This window comes from Stenella coeruleoalba (assembly GCF_951394435.1).
Source record: "Stenella coeruleoalba genome assembly, chromosome: 11".
In the NCBI taxonomy this organism is placed as follows: domain Eukaryota; kingdom Metazoa; phylum Chordata; class Mammalia; order Artiodactyla; family Delphinidae; genus Stenella; species Stenella coeruleoalba.
The window spans coordinates 12,436,360-12,458,451 of record NC_137157.1 but is presented as its reverse complement, the minus strand read 5'-3'; the positions used below and the strand labels follow the sequence as shown (position 1 = coordinate 12,458,451).

The 22,092-nt window shown below is 41.4% G+C and overlaps 1 protein-coding gene across 3 annotated transcripts in view; it reads left to right on the top strand.

Moving 5' to 3' along the window:
* Window positions 1-20,569, top strand: part of HMGXB4 (HMG-box containing 4) — a 31,575-nt gene extending 11,006 nt beyond the window's left edge. For 2 of the 3 annotated variants that reach the window (XM_079938417.1, XM_079938419.1), the window contains 6 exons: window positions 10,438-10,519; window positions 11,471-11,535; window positions 12,513-12,618; window positions 13,492-13,661; window positions 17,888-18,010; window positions 18,514-20,569. In XM_079938417.1, coding sequence (XP_079794543.1) covers window positions 10,438-10,519; window positions 11,471-11,535; window positions 12,513-12,618; window positions 13,492-13,661; window positions 17,888-18,010; window positions 18,514-18,558 — 591 coding nt within the window. In that variant the 3' untranslated portion in view covers window positions 18,559-20,569. The remainder of the gene's footprint in view (window positions 1-10,437; window positions 10,520-11,470; window positions 11,536-12,512; window positions 12,619-13,491; window positions 13,662-17,887; window positions 18,011-18,513) is intronic. The other variant, XM_079938418.1, reaches the window with a different exon arrangement.
* Window positions 20,570-22,092: the final 1,523 nt, after the last annotated feature.

The following is a 22,092-nucleotide window of genomic DNA, read 5'->3' as shown; positions in this document are numbered from 1 at the left end:
AAAACTGACAAGATCTGGCAGCTGGGCTTGGCTCTGGGGAGCCAGAAACATAAATGAGTATATAAATGTCCCTTAAGGTTTTGAACCTGGGTGGCTTGCAAGATAAAATTATAATCTCCTCAAGGGTAGGGACTTATTTATAATTCCCCCATGCAGCTAGCAGTTGCTAGTGAAAAGTGAATTTCAGTTTATAGCAAAAAATCTTACTATGAATCAGTATTTGACTGTGACTGTCCAAACCTGAAACGTGATACTTTGAATGTAATCATTTATTTAGCCAACAGATTATTTATGGGACATACACCATGGTTTGGTTTTGGTTTTTGTTTTTTTGCGGTACGCGGACCTCTCACTGTTGTGGCCTCTCCTGTTGCGGAGCACAGGCTCAGCAGCCATGGCTCAGGGGCCCAGCCGCTCCACAGCATGTGGGATCTTCCCGGACCAGGGCACGAACCCGTGTCCCCTGCATCGGCAGGTGGACTCTCAACCACTGTGCCACCAGGGAAGCGCTACACCATGTTTTTTAAACTTGACCTGTGCTTGAAAATTTCCATGGAGCTTTAAAAAAAGTCCTTTCCAAAGAAATAAAGAAATTTTTTAAATCCTGGGTTTTGTTTCAGTATAAAAAAAGAACTATCTGAGGGAATTCCCTGGAAGTCCAGTGGTTAGGACTCTGCGCTTCCACTGCAACGGGCACGGGTTCAGTCCCTGGCTGGGGAACTAAGATCCTGCAATCAGAGCAGTGCGGCCAAAAAAAAAAATAGTATCTGAAAGTCCACCTAGAGATAGAAAGGAAGGTTTCAGGAATAGCATTCCCTCGGCCTGCAGTGAGCACACACAGAGAGCCCCCTGGTGGAAATGCAGGAGGCCTCTGTGTGCCCTTTCTACCCTAGAATCTGTGACCAAGACTGCAATGAAAATAGAGAAGCAAGAGAATGGCTGGTTTGGGAGAAGAAGAAAAGTTAGGTTTAGATTCCAAGATATAAGCATCTAGAGATTCAGCATAGCTAAGTGGTTAAGAGCGTGGCTATGGAGCCAGACCCCTTGGGCTGCATTCCTGGCTCTGCCACTTCGAAGCTATGCGATGTTGGACAAGTTGCATGACTTCTCCATCTACAAGTGGGGATGATGATAGACCTACCTGGTAGGGTTGTTAAGGGTTCAGTGTGGTAATACATGGGAAGGTGTTCAGGGCCTCGGTGTGCCAAGGCCCTCTGGGGCACCACAGCAGACTCACAGTGGCACCACTAGATTTTTTCAGCATTAACATTTCAGAAAAAACAGTCATACTTGCCATCTGTCAGGTACCTCATGAACTACTAGCGCAAAGTAATTCACAGTTTCCACGTCTTTTTATGTTCCATTCCTTTCAGTGATTGCTGTGATAAAAAGCACGTACCACGTGAAGACCCACACAGGAACCATGAACCAACAAAGTTTGGGAACCTTGGCTTTGCACAGTGTTGGCACATTAGCTAAATAACATTCAATACATGTTCATTGTTACAGTCATCATCTCAGTAGACTTCCCAGGGAGCAGTGGAAATGCGAGACCTAGAGTTCAGTGGACGACCTGCAACCAGGGTTGGAAGAGGGGCCGTGGTGCTGGAGGAGACACTGAGAGGGCTTAGCATCGCAGAGGGAGGAAGACAGTTTCAAGAACAGATTGGGCTCATGCTTGAGAAGACAGGAGTTCAGGTGTAGTGGGGAGAATGGAAGCCAGGCTGGCAGAGTTCACACGAGAGTGAGAAGCGAAGGCAGCAGTGGGGGACTCTTCCTGGAGAATTTTGACTGATACAAAGAAGGGAGATTGGACTCTCTCCCCTGTGAATGGTGACACTTTCAGTGTGGAGTTTCATTTAGGGAGTGTTTTTTTAGCTTTTCTGTTTGCCTGTTTGTTTCTTTGTTATTGAATCCTGCTTTCCAGGAGGAGAGAAATCATATGGTGATACCTTGATGATCGTTTCCGCTTTAAGACCATCCCGTTGGAGTGGGGGTCTTTTGGTTTATGTTGGAGGAGCAGGATATGGTAACATTTCAGAAATACCTTACTTTTGGTTTTACTAAATCAGTAAAAGCCCATTCACTTCCACTCAAACTAAAATCTGTGACGTTGCCACTTCAGAGGAATGCCTTCACTTACCTGTATGTTTCCAGAATGTTCTCATTTCCTCTAAGCAAATGAAGCCTGGCCCAGTGGCCTAGTGCCTGACACACTCAGACATTGCTGTTGATCTACTTATAAACTAAATTCTGAGAGATAGGGCTTCCCTGGTGGCGCAGTGGTTGAGAGTCTGCCTGCTAATGCAGGGGACATGGATTCAAGCCCTGGTCTGGGAGGATCCCACATGCCACGAGCAGCTAGGCCTGTGAGCCACAACTGCTGAGCCTGCGCGTCTGGAGCCTGTGCTCCTCAACAAGAGAGGCCGCGATAGTGAGAGGCCCGCGCACCGCGATGAAGAGTGGCCCCCGCTCGCTGCAACTAGAGAAAGCCCTCGCACAGAAACGAAGACCCAACGCAGCCAAAATAAATAAATTTTTTTTAAAAAAAGTTAAATTCTGAGAGATAACTAGACTTGTCATGGTGTTACATAAATTCTCCCTCTGTTAAGACTGACGCTGAGTAACAGTAGCGATAAGTGGTACAAATCAGGAGGTGCCATCTCTGAGAGCCTGCTATGTGCCAGGCTCTCTGAGGCATTTTTGCACACATAGGGGTCTTGACTGACAGGTATTGTTAGCCCCCTTTCACAGAGGAGGAAGCTGAGAAGAAAAGACATGGAGCCAGAATTTTAATGGAGGTTCTTTAACCCCAAGGCTGTACTCTTTCCACTGTAGCACATGCCTTTCTAAAACTTAAGAGGCGGTTACCCAGTGCCACAAGCAATCTTTGACAAAGCTAAAAGTAGGTTCTAGGGTAAGGGAGACTGACATGGTGCACTGGTGTCTGAGATTTGTCCTATGGTAGCATACAGATGTTGAAATGAAGGGGCGGAAAGCTTGGACTCGAGTTCAGCAGACTTGGTTCTTGTCTTGTTGCTACTTACTAGCCTTGTTCTCTTGAGATTGCTTCCTCGCTTCTCTGCTCACTTGTGAAATGGGGTTATTTAGATTAAATTAGGTGTACACGTAGCACGCTTGGCACACACAGGGCAGGGCTCAGTCAGTAGCTGCTGTTAACAACGACTGTTGCTTTCATCCCACATTCTTCGGAAATATAAAATATACTTGAAAACATCTTTTTAAAAGTTTTTTTTCAAGCACTCATTTCACATATTCGACTAAGCAAAAGGGCTCTTGTTTATGTTTTCTTTTGCTTTTTAATATTAACATCCACCTTTTAGGAAGCAAACTCTGTAGCTGTCACCTATTTGGAAAGCAGTTAAGAACCAGAACGAAAACAGGGTCTCTAAGGACCAAAAGCAGATGTTATACAGCAAGTTTCCTAAGCTCCTTGGAGCACGTCGTGGGCACTGGGGAAAGGAACATCAGCTGGTGAGGAGTCAGGGGACCGTTCTGACCCTGTTGTTTTCTTCGTAGAACTTCACCTACGAGGGTGTTGTGAAAAGCAGACGAGGTTACACAAATGAATGTGCGTACCGGCCTTTTCACACACAATTCTGAGACTTTGTTATGCATTCAGTACATATTTATTCTGCACTTACATTGTGCCAGGCACTGAATCAGGTACAGTGTTAGCTCTCAGAGAGCTCCGTGTGTAGTAAGGGGTTGGAAAGCGTTCAGAGTGTTGAACCTCAGCAGAGGTGGGTGCAGAGTGCCAGGGAGAGCCTGTGGGTGTCCAAGAAGCTTTCAGGGGGAGGCAGCCCTGAACTGAAACTTAAGGCCAAACAGGTATTCCAGTCAGGTAGTGGAAATGCATGTGAAGGCCCAAGAGGGCATAGGATGTTCAGAGAACCACAGGAGGTCCAACCAGCAGGTTAAAAGTAACCATGTGGAAGGCAGGAAGGGGGCTTTAGTAAATTACAATAATAATAAGAGCTATACTTACTGAGTTGTTCATATGTTCTAAGCACTGCACTACGTTTTTTATCTATGGTGTATTGGTGAATTTTCACGGGAACCCAATGAGTTGTAGGTATTATCCTGTCCATTTCACAGAAATAAGCTCAAAGTGAAATAACCTGCCCCAGGATACACACCTGTTTAGTGGCAGCACAGGAATTTGAACCCAGATTTTTCTGATTACAGGACCCAGAAAGAATGTTTAATTTATATTCAGTGGTGTATTATGAGAGAGAGCAGAAATAGATTCCCATTCAGAATGGTTAAAATAAAAGCTTTGGTGTGAAAACTTTACTGCTCTGTCACCCTTTCCTTTAGCCAGATCGCATTTAGGGATCTGAGTCAAGTTAGTTCAGAGGAGCATCAGATGGTGGCCCTGCCACTCGCTGGGTAAATGACTCTGGATCTGTTTCTCATCTTTAAAATGGCAGGAATGATGGAACTTACCTCGAAGGGTTGCTGGGCGGGTTAAATGAGTTTCTATAGGTAAAGCCTTGGTAACAGTGTCTCCTACACAGTATTAACATCAATGAAGAGATTGGGTTCCTGTCATCAGCAGAAGAAAGCCAAGTTTTATTTTGAAGATTCATAAATGATGTTTTGCCTTAATTCCCAGATGTTTTATCCTTTAAAATAGGTTTTTAAACTAAAATAAGTTCTTAAACCTAAGCTATAGGTTCATAGATGGGCTTGAAGAGGGATTTCTATCAGTTTCTCAAAGAGTTCTATGATCTCAAAGAATTCAGCGTGACTGCTTTAAACAGGGCATTAAGAAGTTGCTCTTAGGGCTTCCATGGTGGTGCAGTGGTTGAGAGTCCGCCTGCCGATGCGGGGAACATGGGTTCGTGCCCCGATCCGGGAAGATCCCACATGCCGCAGAGCGGCTGGGCCCGTGAGCCATGGCCGCTGAGCCTGCGCGTCCGGAGCCTGTGTTCTGCAACGGGAGAGGCCACAACAGTGAGAGGCCCATGTACCGCAAAAAAAAAAAAAAAAAAAAGTTGCTCTTAGAAGGTCTTGATATTGTGACACGTAGCCTCAAACATTTAAAAAGAAGTTCTGGCTGTAAAAATTACAACTTTGTGAGTCACACTTAAGTGGATTTGTTGCTAGTCATTTGCTGCTAGTAATAAAGTATCCAAGTTTTTAAAATATTAACATTTTGTTAAAGGAGAGTCCATGTTATTCCAGATGTAACTACTGTGATTCACTTGCCACGCTGTTTTGTTGCACTAGAAAGTCTAGGGTGCAGTTACTAGCCTTGCATTTAGAGTCACTTGGAAATATTTTGATGTCTCGAGATCATTATTTGTGTTATTTCTAACTATTAATGTAGAAAGATGTCTGTTCCCTGGAAAAAATTTTACCCTTAAGTTCGAATTCCAAACTTTGGATCCACAGGCCTGAGTTGCATCTTAGAGCACAATGGTTAGGTTCTAAGGTCAGCACATAAGGTGAAAATTGTCAGTTTCCCTTGAAAATCCCTTAGGAAGGCTCCACGATGAAGGCCAGCAGTTGCTCAGTCCAACAGAATGTCAGCCCAGTGCACCTGGATTTTACTCTCTTCACCAGGTGATGTCATTGGTATATGTTAAAGAGCCATAATTTTATTTATTTATTTATTTTTTCATAATTTTATTTTTTAAACTATGTCAGCTCCAAACATCAGAATTACACTTGGGTAGCGAGTTACACACACTGAGGGAGACATACAGGAACTGCCTGGGGAAAGCAGATCTCATGCTGTCACACACACTCCAAGGAATGGGTTCTTAGAGCAGAATCACACAGACTAATCAATCCATATCTCCCTCTCTCCGTCTCTCTCTCATAGCCAAACAGAACTTATATGAACTCATGCCTTTCTTTGTAATGCAACCTCATTTTATCTTGGGCCCAGTAAAGGGGGATTTGAAAGGATTGGATCACTTAGAGCATCTGGGGATGTGAGGCTGCTACTAAATTAATAAAGGCAGTGCAGCACCCAGAGCTCACTTGCGTGGCATCTGAACATGACTAACTTTACCAGAAGAACGCTAAAAATAGGACCTTTACTACTGAAACGAAAGTTTAAAGTAAAGGCCTTGCTGCTATTTTCTTTGTCTGATTTAGGTCAGAAGATTTCACTCTATCCTCCCGCACCAGAATTTCTATTTTTAAAAAATCTTGTATTAGCTTTTTGGATGCTACAACTTCTATTTTGAAAAATACAGAGGGAATAGAAAGGAACTTTCCTATTGTGGCATAACAAATTACCACAAATCTAGCAGTTCAAAACAATATCCATCTATTAGCTCACAATTCTGTAGATCAGAAGTCCTGACAGGGCTCCACTGGGTTCTCTGCTCCATCTCTCACAGGACTGAATCCAGGTGTTGGCTAGAACTGGGTTCTTAGCTGAGGCTGGAGGTCCTCTTCCAGGTTGTTGACAGCATTCATGCCCTTGCAGTTGTAAAACTCATGGCAACTTGTTGTCTTCAAGTTCAAGGCCAACAACAGGAGAGTGTCTCCTGTTGGGTCTCACCTCTTTTAAGGGCTCACTGGATAAGGTCAGGCCCACTCAGGATAACCTCCCTTTGGATTCACTCAGATTCAGCTCACTTAGGGACCTTAATTACATCTGCAAATTCCCTTCTGCCATATAACATAACATGATCACGGGAGTGTTGCCCCATCATATTCACCAGTCCTGCCCACAGTCAAGGGGAGGGCATTTTACGGGGTGTGTCCACCAGGAGGCCGAAATCCTGGGCGCCATCTTGGAATTCTGCCTACCGCAGAAATAACATGACTGAGTACCTACTGAAGTGCCAAACGCTGATTAATTCCCACCTCTGGGAATGGTATTAACCAAGTTTTACTGACAGGGAAACTAAAGCTCAGGGAAATGAAGCAGTTTGTGTAACTAGTAAATAGTATGGTCAGGATTCTAACCTAGCTCTGTCGGCCTCCAAAGGCCAGGCTCTTTCCATTTTTTCACATTATCTCTGATAAATCCTGTCACTTCTCCCTCCCTTTCAATTTATCTGCCTTTCTCCAACCCCACTGTCTTTGCTGTAGGCCTTCATCATCCCTCTCGGGCACTCCTGCAGCAGCCCCCCAATCCCCATCGGGCTTCCTGCTTCCGCTGTTGCTCTGCTCCAGTCCATTCTCCACGGTCCTAACGTGCAACCTGACCATGTGACTTCTTGCTTAAAATACTTGCATCACTTCTTTCCAATGGAGTCCGTACTCTTTAATACAGGTTACAAGGCATCCATCTCTAAGCACTCCGTGCTTCTCTGAGATCATCTCCTACTTCTCTCTCTCATGAGTGTCACCACTCTAAGAGCCTAGAACACCCGTAACCACTCTTCACCTGGCTAATTCCACCCAGCTTTCCAATGTACACTTAACGTCACTTCCTCCAGAGGCTCTCTTCGATTGCCTGATTTGTGAGGTGCTCCTAATACATGTTCCTGTAACACCCAGTAGTTTCCCTATAATATTGTCGCATTTTATTGTGACATATTTATCTGTCTTTTCTGTTAGGTTATGTGTCTGGTTCTTGGCTGTATTCCCAATGTCTGGCACATAGTGGATGCTCAGTAAATATTTATTAAGAAATGAATGGCAGAATACTTCAGTGGGTTACTTCTTTTCTCTTTCCTTTGCAGTCTCCTTCTTTTTAGTCTCTGTTTTTCCTTCTTTGCCATTGAAATACTTTTAATATCACATGTCAGGGGACTTCCCTGGTGGTCCAGTGGCTAAGACTCTGCATTTCCAATGCAGGGGGTCCGGGTTTGATCCCTGGTCAGGGAACTAGATCCCCACATGCCGCAGCTAAAGATCCTGCATGCCACCACTAAAAGATCCCGCATGCCGCAACGAAGATCCCGCACATGGCAGTGAAGATCCCGTGTGCTGCACCTAAGACCCGACACAGCCAAATAAGTAAATAAATAAATAACAAAATTTTGTTTTTAAATATCACATGTCAGAGAGCAATCCACTTCTCATAAGTTTTATTCAGGATCAGATAATTAGTATAAGGTGAAGCTAAAATGGCGAGAAAAAATGGTGGGCCTTCAAACTTTACATCTCATGTTTTCCACTATTTTATGCTGCTTGACTGCCTTAGAATAAGATCTGGGCTCCAAAAGCTCATCCTCTTAACTACTCACTGTACCCAGTACAGATACTCAATAAATGCCGGTATATTTTCTACATAATTGAATAAAGTCCTTTATAAGAGTTATGAGAGGAACCCCTTTCTTCACTGTGTGGATTTGGATCTAACATATTGGGTAAGAGTTGTGATTAATTTTGTGTAGGTTCAATTTTATGTTATAGCTGTAGATAGCCTTGTGGAATAGAGAGCATTGACTTTTCATAGTCTTATATCATGTTTGAGAAAACATTGTTAAAACTCCTTGCAGGTTTTATTTCATGGCCAAATGTCAGGCCTATGAATAAGCTGTTTTTAAAAGATTAGTCTAAAATTTTTGAAGCTAAATCTATAACAAACATGGCATAATTTTCATAGCCAGAGAAGTGCTATCTCATTCAAAGCAGTTTACTTTGGAAGACGTTTCAGGGTTGTTTCCATTCTTCAAAAATGGTTTCAGAATTCCTTTTGGAATTGAAGTCTGAGACATCACACAGCTTTTTTACTGTCATAAGTTTTGGCTAGTCTTTGGCCTTTGAGGATAGTTGTTTTATGAAAACAACATTAAGAACTAAGGTGAGGGCTTCCCTGGTGATGCAGTGGTTAAGAATCCACCTGCCAGTTCAGGGGACACGGGTTCAAGCCCTGTTCCAAGAAGATCCCACATGCCGTGGAGCAGCTAAGCCCGTGCGCCACAACTACTGAGCCTGCGCGCTAGAGCCCGCGAGCCACAACTACTGAGCCCACGTGCCACAACTACTGAAGCCTGCACGCCTTGAGCCCGTGCTCTGCAGCAAGAGAAGCCACCACAGTGAGAAGCCTGTGCACCGCAATGAAGAGTAGCCCTCACTCACCACAACTAGAGAAAGCCCGTGCGCAGCAACGAAGACCCAATGCAGCCAAAAATAAATAAATAAAATTTTTTAAAAAAAGAACTAAGGTGAATAAAGTGTGTGATCAGGCTTCATTTAAAAACAAGGTGCAACTCTGAAGTCACAAGACAGGACTGTGTTTGTTGGTTTGTTTTGGTTGTAAAATCAGATTCTTGAGGCGAACAGAAGTTTCCGGTAGCTTTTAAAGCACCAACCAACCGTTCATGTCATTATAAGTGCAGGATCAGAAAGGACTATCTTGGGAGGCGATGGAGGACTGATCATCATGTTTTGATACTTACAGATGAGGTTGTAAGGAAAGCCAGACTGAAGACATCTCAGTTTATTAGATAATGGTTACAAACGGATAATCTTTTCTTTTGAAAAGTAATTTTTTCTGTTACAACATATTTTTTTTCTTTGGCCCATAATGCATAGCCCTGGAGGTCAGGCTAGGCTGTAGCCATTCTCGTGTTATAACTGGCATAGCTGCAGGACCCAGGGAAGTCACTATTTTTCTAAGTTTCCTTTCTCATCCTCAAAATGAGAGATTTGAACAGGTGCTATCTAATGCACCTTTTCAGGTGGGAAAACTCTTTTCTCCTGAGTCTATGGATAATTGTAAAATGGGATGCATAGTAATGTATAGTATCTTCTGTTTTATATATCCCTCATTGAACTGGTTTTAAAAGCTCATTTTGTTTTTGTTTCTCAAAAATCATGCATTGCTTTTGGAATTGTCATAAGTGAAGAATAAACATATTTCAGGTAGTACAAAGCAGTTTGTTGAAGTGAAAGAGGTTCATCTTACGTTAAGTACCAAAGAATTGTCTTCAGTTATTTACTTCTCACCTTGGACCACAAGAATGTGAATAATAAAATAACGATAAACTACAAGTGACAGTCAAAGCAGGATCAGGAAAATTTTAAGGTTAGAAATCAAAACCAGAGGAACAATATGAACAAAATTTAGCTCTTGATTTTCTGGCCCCAAAGCAAAGGGAAATTATGTGGTTCTTATTTTCAAAGAAGATGAAAACTAGACACCCAAGGAGAGGTAAAGATTTTCTTAGCACTTAATTCTAACCGAAATATGTAACATTTGTAGAAAGGATGAAGAGCGTTACAAATAATTATCAAGTAGCTGCAACAACCTGAAAAATCTAAAATTAATTTAGCATGTGGTTTTTACCTTCTAAAGTAAAACTGATACTCATCTCTGAGTCATAAGTAACATGGATTAAAAATTAATTATCGTGTTTAGGAAAGCTGGTTAGTAATTTAGCACTCTTGATGAAAAAGTGCAGGTATCTTTTTTGTTTTGTTCCCATAGATGCAAGGTTGCTCAACCTGTGTTCTAATTAAGTCTTACCCTGTTCTATTTTTATGTGGTACTAGCCAAAAAAGAAGAACATGTCGGCCTACCAGGTGTTCTGTAAGGAGTATCGTGTAACCATTGTGGCTGACCATCCAGGCATAGGTAAGAACATTTCTCATCTTTAGTGCTTTTACTTTCCATCTGTGTCCCTGAAGCAGTGCAGTTAATCCAGTCAGCAGGCAAACTTATTCCCATAGTATGAAAAGAACACAAACCTCATTTCTTCCCTCAGTTGTGCAAGTCACTGTAGATTTTGTCTTAGTTCACCCCGTCCATAAAGCACACTACATAAATACGCAGTCGTTTCTTTCCAAGGTTCTACAGTTGACCTTTTCCTTAAACTGCCCTCAGTATAGAGTCGGAGTGAGATGACGTATTACATTGTTCATATTTGTCTCTATATGGAAGTTAGTGAGGTGAGAAGCGCACTACACCTCAGGCCTTAGACAAGTCACGCACCCTCTGCACATCTCATTTGCCCAATGTGTGAACTAGCTTCCCAGCCTGCTCACCAGGCTTGTTGTGAGGCACACTGAAGCACCGTGCAAGACACAGATGTGCTTTATACAGCACGACCTCGCTCTACATGTGGAAGCACAGCATTACACGTCTGGCAGATCGCTTCCGAGCTGCTCTAGGGAAATTCTTCTTTGTCTCTGAGCTCTCAGAAATTCGGTAAAACTCTAACATCTCTTAATCAGTCAAATTCTCCATAACATATTTTCTCTAACTTAAGTAGATAAGCCCTGTTCCGTGGAATCAAATTAAAAGACACCAGAAAGATGCTTAAGGAATAAGTCCTTAGAGAGTAGACATGTGAGAATTTGAGCCTGTCTCACGGCCACCAAAACAGGCCCTTCCTTCCAGAAAAGAATCAAGGAAAGTGATGGGGTTTGGTTTGGTTTTCTGAAAGACTCTTGTGCTATTTAAATCTGATCTTCAAGACCCTTTTCCTAGTTTTTGCTCCTATCAGTCGTCTGTTTTGTTTATGGTTAAACCTTTACTGTTTTGGGTTGTTTCTGTTTTTTATTTTTTTTTACTCTTTTATGCTAGATTTTGGGGAACTAAGCAAAAAACTGGCTGAGGTGTGGAAGCAATTGCCAGAGAAGGACAAACTGGTAAGTACAGTTTACAACGGACACATTTTTCATTGCTTTATGCCTTCCAAAATGTGTGATCCTCCGACACACCATCCCAAACAGTGGCAAATGGTTTAGCAGAGGACAATAAAGTAGTTGGCGCCAGTTCACTCTACATGAGGATTTAGCTGCAGGGAGGCTGTCTTCTAACCTCATCTAATTTTTTCCCACCAACCTGACATTTGAGCCAAAAGATGATGTAACTTGGGCAATGAGTCGTGTTAAAAGAGAATCTAAAGTCAGAGACCTTGACCACAAACACCTACTGGTCAGCTGTGGTCTGAGAACTGAGGAAAGTGGCCCACCTGATAGTCACAGCAAATAATAAAAACATGGGACAATGTTTACTAGGTAAGTAGGTTCCAGGTCATCATCCTCATCAACCATTACCAAATAATAAACCTTCCTGTCAAAAAGCTAATAAGACAATGATAAATAGTCATATTTGAATCACAGTTACTTTCCAATTAGATGATATGAGGGTAGTCTAGGCATTAGAATTACCATCTTGCTTTTTTAAGGTACAGCTCATCTGGGTGAAAACAACATATGTTTTTCACCCAGGTCAATTATCTTTAGTTTCTGTTTTCCATGTCATTGTTATCCTAGTATTGGTGTTTCCAACCGGCAGGTTAGAAGAAATATTTAAACCACATGGACATTAGGATGAGCCAGATGTTTCCTCTGTGATTTTACATTTCAACCTTAGAGTGATCATAGAATCAATGCTGCAATGTGACCATTAGCACTGGGGGGTATTCGTGGTCCTCTACTAAGATACTACTGTCACCGCTATCTGAAGCCTGTTCACTGACCCTCCAGCTTAAAAGTTAACATTAACCCTCTGTCTGCTCCCCTCCACTGTTCCCTTTCTTTTCTTCATTCTCCTCTTCCATGACTGCTTTCCCTTTTACTTTTTTGCCCTTTTAAATTTGTTTGCCCTGATCTGATTGCAGATTTGGAAACAAAAAGCTCAGTATCTGCAACACAAACAGAACAAAGCAGAAGCTACAACTGTGAAAAGAAAAGCATCCAGCTCAGAAGGTTCCATGAAAGTGAAAGGTATTGACCACATCCCTCTCCTCTTTTCATTCTTTTCCCTAGAGCACTGTGAATTTTGCTTCCTCACTAAGAAATGGGGAGAAGAGCCTATATTAGAAGCAGATCTTGATATCCAGATATTATTACTAAATATTAAGGGTTGCCAAAAAAATTTAGAAAATATTGTGGGTTTTTTTGCGGTACGTGGGCCTCTCACTGTTGTGGCCTCTCCCACTGCGGAGCACAGGCTCCGGGCGCGCAGGCTCAGCGGCCATGGCTCACGGGCCCAGCCGCTCCGCGGCATGTGGGATCTTCCCGGACCGGGGCACGAACCCATGTCCCCTGCATCGGCAGGCGGACTCTCAACCACTGTGCCACCAGGGAAGCCCTAGAAAATGTTAAGTCAGAAGTCAGCAAGCTTTCCTGTAAAGGGCCAGAGAGTAAATATTTTATTTTTTTATTATTATTTAATTTTTTTTTTAATTTACTCGGTTGCACTGGGTCTTAGTTGCAGCTCTTGGGCTCATTAGTTGCGGCATGCAAACTCTTAGTTGTGGCATGCATGTGGGATCTAGTTCCCTGACCAGGGATCGAACCTGGGACCCCTGCATGAGCTTGGAGTCTTAACTGCTGTGCCACCAGGGAAGTCCCTGAGAGTAAATATTTTAAGTCCGAGGGCCATATGCTTTCTCTGTCACATATTCCTCTTTGTTTTTTCTACAACAACCATTTAAAAATCTAAAATCATTCTTAGCTCACAGGCCAATATAAAAACAAGTCATGAGCCAGATTTGGCCCACAGTCCATAATTTTGTTAATGCCTGGTAGAGCTCATAAAAAGGGAAAATCTGGAAGAATATTGGCAAGCTTTCTCTATTTTGTCTCTGTTCTCAGCTTCCTCTGCAGGAGTACTGTCACCCCAAAAGAAATCCCCACCCACCACCATGCTGTTACCTGCCTCGCCAGCCAAAGCCCCTGAGACAGAGCCCATCGACGTGGCTGCTCATCTCCAGCTGTTGGGAGAGTCCCTGAGCCTCATTGGACACCGCCTGCAGGAAACCGAGGTGAGGGCACTGCCAGCAGCATGACTCCAGTTGCTTATATAATTTGAATCCACTTACTCATTCCACATACATTCATTGAGCAACTACTGTATGCTGGGTTATGCCAGGTGCTCAGGATACAGTGATAGAGAAGAGAGATGGTAATAGAAACATCTAGAGATATGGAATCTACCTACTGGCTCTCAAAGTTTACACTAATACCGTCCTATTGAAACAATGGCACAAAAGGAAATTAGACTACCCTGTAACTTTTTTTTCCCCAGTTTTACAGAGATACAATTGACATATAATCCTGTAACTCATTTTTATTTTTTAAAAATGCAATGGGAAAAATGAGTACAAATCCCATGGAAGCTTTGATCGTTATTATTTCTAAGAGAGTTTGGATTTTTCTATGCATTTCCAGCATGGTTTTCAATAGACAGATTAGATTGTACAGGGGATTAAGTGTTCCTCTACTGCTTTGAAAGTAGGTAGCAACTGGGAGATTGAGGTTCTCAAGCTCTTCATTTCTCTGCACTTGAATCATACAGTCCTATGTACCCTAAGGAGATCTGTGTCCTTTTAAGCTTCAATTTCAAAATCACTTAACCTGCAAAGCTGTCATGTTCCATTTCTATTACCATATTCAACTTCTAATCATATTTCTCCCTGGCTAACTCAGTAAGTAGTGTAGTATTTCAGTTTTCCACTGGGTCCTAATAGGACATTTCAGCAAAGAAATCAGTCTGAATTACTAAAGCCATCTTTAAGCTGAGAAATCAGTGTAGGGATATAAAACTACTCACTTGCTTTTATGTGGAAGTTGAATTATTATTCAACAAATAAAATGCCAAAGGCCGCAAGAGATGAAGCTTTGTCTAAGTTCTTTGGCTAGTTTCTCAAAATTTAGTAGGTGTCAAAACAGCTGCTTTCTTGTAGGCCCAGATATTTGAATGGATATAGATATTTCCAGAATAAAATATTCTGGGATCCTTATTTATTTTTCATATTTAGACATTCTTACATTTCCTAAAAAGTTAAAATTTTAAATGAGTTGTGTTTTTCACCTTCCATATTCCAGATTTTCCCTGATGTTTCCATTGAGATTAACAAATAGTTGTTGAGTACTTAGGCATTATTCCAAAAACTGGGGGGAATAGAAATTATGATGATTTCGTATCCTCAGGAAACTTACAATCTAATTGGAAAGATAGAATAGATAAATAATTAGCAAATAAAACAAGCCAGCTTCTGTGAGCGGTTGCTGTGGGAGAGTTACATATACATATTGACCAGAAAAGGGAAAGAATGTTGCAGAATCTCTAGTCCCCTTTTTTTAACATAAGGAACAGTCTTATTACGATATAATTCACATACCATAAAGTTTACCCTTTTAAAATGTAGAATTTAGTGGCTTTTAGTATATTCCCAGATTTGTGGCTCCATTACTACTGTCTATTCCAGATCATTTTCATTACCCCCGAAAGAGACCCCATATACATCAGCAGTAATTCCCCATTCCCCCATACTCCACTTTTTCCCAGACTTTAATCATTTGTGTATATCTTCACAATTTTGCCATTTCCACATACCACTTTATACTGTTATTTACTTTGTATTTTTTTAATTTTAATTTTATTGGGGTATAGTTGATTTACAATGTTGTGTTAGTTTCAGGTGCACAGCAAAGTGATTCAGTTACACATAAATGTATATTCATTCTTTTTTAGATTCTTTTCTCATATAGGTTATCCCAGAATATTAAGTAGAGTTCCCTGTGCTATACAGTAGGTCCTTGTTGGTTATCTGTCATATATAGTAGTGTGTGTATGTTCATCCCAAGCTCCTGATTTATTTATATTTTTATTTAAATAAATTTATCCATGCTTTCACAATGATGTCCTCGATATCACAGTGAGATACTCTAATCTTTTTTCTAATATATCTCAAAATGGATTTATATCAAATAATTAATGTTCACCTCTACGCCACCTGAAATTAGTAAACGTACTACACTTTAAGGAACACTAATTTATACAGTTTGCTCATTTAAAGACTGAATACCTGAAACCTAATGAAATTAACTGACCGTTATTACAAGTTTACACAACTCGCTGTGACCGAGCACAGCTTGCCCCACTTCTCAGCCTGCTCTCATTCTGCGGCTTTGTGCCACCTGAAGCAGTTACAGTAGCGCTCGAGAGCAGAGAGTTAGGGGGTCAGGAGAGGCTCTGTGAAGGGGATGTGGAGTTCCAGTGGGACCTGGAAGGATAAGCAGGACTTGGTATCACGGAGCTGTTGGAGAGAGACATCGTAAACCAAGAGAACATCTGCTTCTCGGCCCTGGAGTTTTCTGCAGAGATGGGCCAAAAGAGACCCAGTGGGGCTCTAGACCCCCCATTCCCACTTCAACCAGATCTTTTAGCTGTTTTATATATTGGGGTTCCACTTAACATTTTATTTCCAGAGGGGTTTATTGCTAAAATGATGAAAAACTAGAAGATCCAATGCATAGGGTAGAGGAAGGCTGAATATTAAGGGCATAGTCCAAACTACAGAGGGAAATGACTGCTCAGGAACTACTGGAATTTTTTGAGTAGGGAGGAATGATCAGAGCTCTCATTTGGTTTTCACTGAGAATATCTTCTATTTTAGATTGGGAGTGAAAAGTGACCAGAATTAGGGAAAAGTTATAACAATAATCTAGACTAGACATGACAAAGATTTGAATTTAACAAATATTTATTGAGAGCTTACTCTGTGCAGAACCCCAGTATTTATTGGAAGGATATAAAAATGAGTATGACTTGGTTCCTACTCTCAGGTTGCTTATTGGGAGAGTCGAACGTAAAATATTAGCTATCATTAACTGTAGGGCAAAAGTATGGAATAATATTCCTAATTGCTGTCTTCCGTTGAATGCTCACTCAGGCAGCTTTGGTTCAGAGTGCTGTACATGGATCCTTTCCTTTAATTCACACTGCAACTTTGTGAAACAAAATTTGTGTTCCCTTATTTTAGAGAAGGAAAAACAGACTTAGGTTAAGGAACTTTCTCTAGAGTTTAGCCCATAAGTGCTGAAACAGAGCCTTGAGTTTGGTGGTATGACCTCAGGGTCCATGCTTTTAACCCTTTGCTGCCTGCCTTGGAAGTGGGGGGAGACATTGGACAAGGAGAATGAAGGGAAAGAAAAGTCAACAGTGGCAAGGCCTTGAGACTGGGCAGATGTGTGAATGGTGGTGATTTTAGCAGAGGAAGGGATGCTAGGAGGAAGGGTAGGTTATTTCTCTTTACCGTATGTTGAGATTGAGAAATATCCAAAATGAAAGCCCTAGCAGGCAGCCAGAAAGGCAGTTTTGGAGATGAAGATGTTGGTAATAGTAGTAATCATTATTGATACTTTCTGAGCACTTCCCAGGTGCCAGGCACCACCCCAGGTACTTGATGTCTGTTGTCTCACTTAATCCACACCGTGCTACAGATGCTGTCAGTACTGTGTCTTTCAGGCACAGTATAGAAAGCCGCTTGCCCCTCTCGGTGAGTGGGATATAGCCAGGTTCTCAACCCCGCATCTCAAGCCCAGAGCTCATTCTCTGAAGGACGCTTCTGTGCTGCCTTCCTAGGTGACATATCCTCACAGTACTTCTGGTTGAAGCAGATTATACAAGAGCTGGGCAGCATTATTTGTAGCAAGCAATCTTATTTGCTATGTCTTTGAATCACAGAGATATAAACAATATGCATTTTATAAGTTAAATTTTAAAAAGAACAGAAAAGCGGTATCATCCACTATCAAAAAAGCCACATATGTGAAGTGTGTGTGTGTGTGTGTGTGTGTGTAATGTTAATGTGTAGAATTCTCATGGCTGTCACATGTGAGCTATATTTGTGGAGTTCATAAGAAAAACACTTTTGCACACATGATCTCCACACATCTTCCCAGCAGGTCTCCAGAATAGATGAGGCATTTGTTACGATTTTTCGATATAGGTTTTTTGGGGGTTTTTCCTACTGTTCCTAAGTGACTAACCTAAGGTCTCACAGAGGGTACAGTGGATTAGCAATATAGAAAGGAAACCTGGGAATGTATTCTTATCAAAGCAGAGACCTTCCATTTCTGCCACAAGTTTCATAGAACCACCCAGGACTTAAAGAACCATGCAAGGAACTCACCCAGAGCCTGGAGGGAGCCTCAGGAGTGTGAGTCAAGCTTCAGTCCTCTCCTGTCACGCTCTCCTTTTCAGGGCATGGTTGCTGTGTCCGGCAGTTTGTCAGTGCTTCTGGATTCCATCATCTGTGCGCTTGGCCCCTTGGCGTGTCTGACCACACAACTACCTGAGTTGAATGGCTGTCCCAAACAGGTCTTGGTGAGTTTCCTTGTTTCCTGGGATTTGGGGGCCAGACCCCTTGGGAGCCAGAGAGGCCCTGCCTTCATGAGCCCTGTGAAGCACAAGCCCATAAGGCTTCCTGGATACAGCGTTGCCATAGGCTGTCGCCCCGTGAACATGACACTGAGTGTTGAATGCCTGCCAGGCCTTCAGTGAAACAGCAAACACGCCGTTTCCTAAGATTTCTCTCCTTTGGAGGGAAGCATTGTAGCCCTTAAGGTACTGCACCTCCTGTGTTGCCTATTTGCTCTTCCAGAGACAAAGAAAGTACAGGAGTCTCCTGCCTCTATTTTACTAGGGTTAACGGGAGAAGCCAGCAGAAAAGCTCCCAGCATAACAGACAACGGCGTGACATCTTCTCTCTCCCTGTTTTCTCTAACTCTAGATTTTCTTTCTCATCTCTCTCCCTTGAATAAAGAAATATGTCTCAGGGAACTAAGGTAAAATACTCTTCAGCTGAACCTTTTTCCTTTGTTTTGCAGTCAAACACACTAGACAACATTGCTTACATCATGCCTGGACTGTGACAGCAAAGACTCCTGGGACAGAAACCTTATCCTGCCTGTTGCTGGCTTGTGTATATGTGACTGTTCCAGATCCCTTCACTGGCATCTGGGTGTAGGTTTTAAATTTTTATATATATGCATATATATATATATCTATATATATAATGTATAATATATACATAGGACTGTAACTACTTTGCTTTTAATAATTTTATGAAATGGCAAAGGTTTAGCCAAGAGGAAACCTTGGCGTGAATATGGGCTTGGGATTCTTCTACTGTGGTGGATAAATCTGCCTTAAAAATCAGTGTAACTTGGGGGCTGGGGGCTTGTTCTGGATGCCAAGTGCATCGCTTTAAGGTCAGCTAAAATGTGATTTTTTTCCAAACTCAGTTGTACCTCCAGACCCATCACTGACCATTTGCCTTACCTGTCTTACAGTCTGAAATGTAATGGGAAAGATTATGGGAAGATGTCAGTTAACTGAAAGTACAAAGCTTTTCAACTTGAAGTGACCTAGGTGGGAAGTGATAACATCGTTCCCATCTGAAAGTTATTGCGATGGCTTAAGTTAACTTAGTAGGGGGTTCATTCCAATTCCTGCTCTACCAGTGTCCATGTCGCAAAACTTATTGTAGTCATTGGTACCATTGGCAGCCTCAGCCGGAGCCAAGGAGATTTGTGAGCCCTGGAGAGGGTAAAGCTGTCAGTGCCACCAGTTGAATGGCCTGTATTGTGAGCTGACCCAGAGCATTTGGTCTGCAGAACTAAGAGCTGGTATCTTCCATTGGCCGCGTCAGCTTAGCTCACAGTTCTGCTGCTTAGCTGCTTGGCGGGTGTGGAAGGTGAGCTTTGCCCAGGCTGATTCCTGGGTTCATCTCATTGGCTCCCCTGCTGGGCAGATACACAGCGTTCTGCATTCCACACATAAGCGAATTGCGAAAAAAGTACTCTGTTCTCGTGTAGGGTTATTTATGTGCGTGTGTGAATGTGTGTTTAATTATGTGTATTTAACTCTTAAAACTCTCCTAGATTTTAATTTATCCTGTAAATTTCTGTATATATAATTTAAAAACAAGAGCCTCCACCAGCAACAGCATGTGGAAGATACAGATTTGTCATTTCTGCCTCCCTTCCTTCCTCTGGTCTCCTCTGCAAACTCCAAATCATCTACACTTTAAGGTATCGCGCCCCAAAAAGGAATCATTATGTTGGGATTCTAGTTCTTTAAAAATGAATAATGTCAAGAAAGTAAATAAAAAGGAATGTTACCATTCCCAGCTGCCCTTATTTCCAAAGAACCAGGCTTTTGCTTCCCAGTTCCAAAGAAAACAGTTGAGCACTTCAGCATTGTTTTTGAATTCGGTTTGAGAGTCCACGTCAAAACCAAGCTCTGAGGTGACTGCTTTCTTCCCTTGGCCTGGACAGAGCACTGCAGCATCAAAGTAGATCTTTGAGGACAGTGCCGCCAGCCTATTTAATTCTGCTGCATCCTATTTAATTCTTTCCTTTTTTCCCACCAGTGTGGTCACAGGGCTGTGTTTCTTAAAGGTATTCTGGCTGCTTAATGCCTTTCTCACCTCAGAGCAGTTTTGAAATTTAACTGGGAAACAGAAGGAAACAGGAATTCTTGGGAACCAAAATCACGAAGAGCAGAAATCCTGGTTTAATTTTGTGTGTTAGCACCTATCCCACACCTCCTCTGTACCCATGTCAGTTTTCTGTTTGACACAGGGTATCAAGGAAGGGCCTCGGAGACGTGGATTAGTACGGAAAGAAGTCAGTCCTACCATTGTCATTTGTACACATTAATGAAGTCCTGACGAGGACCTGCTTTTTGTTTGTTTGTTTTCCTTTAAAATCCAAACCTATTGTATTTGTATTTAAAATTTGTACACATTTGTATAATAATCTGTTCCTTGTGGTATTTGGTACTATTAGAGGAAAAACTTTGGATTCAGACCTTCTTGCAATTTTTATATCATTGTTTTATTTTGTTTTTTAAATAAATTCTAGCTGTTTGATCCAAATCCCATTACAGTTGTATAAAGAAATAAAATTTTGTACTTATATTATTAAAAATCACATTTTTAATATTTGTAGTCCAGTGTCAGCTATCTTTTCCCTGTTGCTAACGAAAGTTGCTATGAAATTTTAAACCTGTCTTTCACACTATATCCTACCATAATTTTCTTTAAAAAAAAATCCGTTTGGAATAGAGGTCAAGTTTCTGATCATAGCCATCTTCCTAACAAACATCTTGCTCTGTTTCTAGTAACTTTTACGTTGCGGACTCTCATCTTCTCTCTTGCAAACTGCAAAGCTAGTGGCTCTGATAAGCGTAGCTCTATTCATTGGCAAATGAAATTGTCTGTACATTACATTGTTGGCCTAACTCAAGAAATACCTATGAGTCTTGCATAAGAATCACATCCAAATCTTGTGCTAAACCATGTGTTTCAGTACTGTCCTTACTGAGTGATGTTGGATTGGATAGGTCACTTAATCTTTATGGGCATCTGCAGTCTAATCTGTAAAATAGTGTTAGTCACTTCCCTGTCTACAAGCCTTGAAGCCAGCCAGCCTGACATGAAGTTTAGTAGTATTGTGAACATTCAATATATGAGATCAGACCTTTCAAAGTAAAAATTTCAATTCAAACACAAGGTTGTTAATAGTCATAAATAGCAAAATACTATGATTGGTTGAAAGGCTCACTTCTTACGGAGAGGCAGCAAAAAAGAGACAGCTATATTACTGAACGACTAGAGTGACTGGCATATTTTATCACACTTAATCCTCCCCAAGGCTTTATGAATATTATCCCCCTTTACAAATGAGGAGACAGATGCAGAAAAGTACTTTTCCTGAGTTTATACAGCTACATAAATGGCAAAGCCAGAATAAACACACTGGTACAGTTGACCCCAAAGCTGAGGCTCTCTTCAACCTCAGGCCACTTTCAAAGTTAAATTGTGTATGTAATTCATCAGAATCCTTCCCCATTATATGCAGTCCTGAGCAAATGTGATTGTAGGAAAACTGTCAGACCTTTTCATTGTTCAAATGTCCTTTTGTCCTAGCTGGATTTTACTATACAGACCTCACTTTTCTTGTCATCCTGTTGTCTTTAAGCTTTGGAGGCAAAGTATCTTGATTTTTTTGTCTAAAAGTACTTAAAGGATATAATTATGTTACATTTATGCAATATGTCAATTTTAAAGGACTTAAACATTTTTATCCTTAGGAAGGCATTAGATTTTTTTTCTTTTTATTTTTAACATCTTTATTGGAGTATAATTGCTTTATAATGGTGCGTTAGTTTCTGCTTTATAACAAAGGGAATCAGCTATACATATATATATATCCCCATATCTCCTCTCTCTTGCATCTGGCATTTTGATATTGATATTGCTAAAACACTTAAAAGGAAAAATTAAATTAAAACAGACTTTTTACTAAATGAGTTTGTTCCTGTTAGGAAACACTTTGAACACATAGTTTTAATTAGTTCTGTACTACATTTAATGTTTGCAATTTACATTCCTATCTATT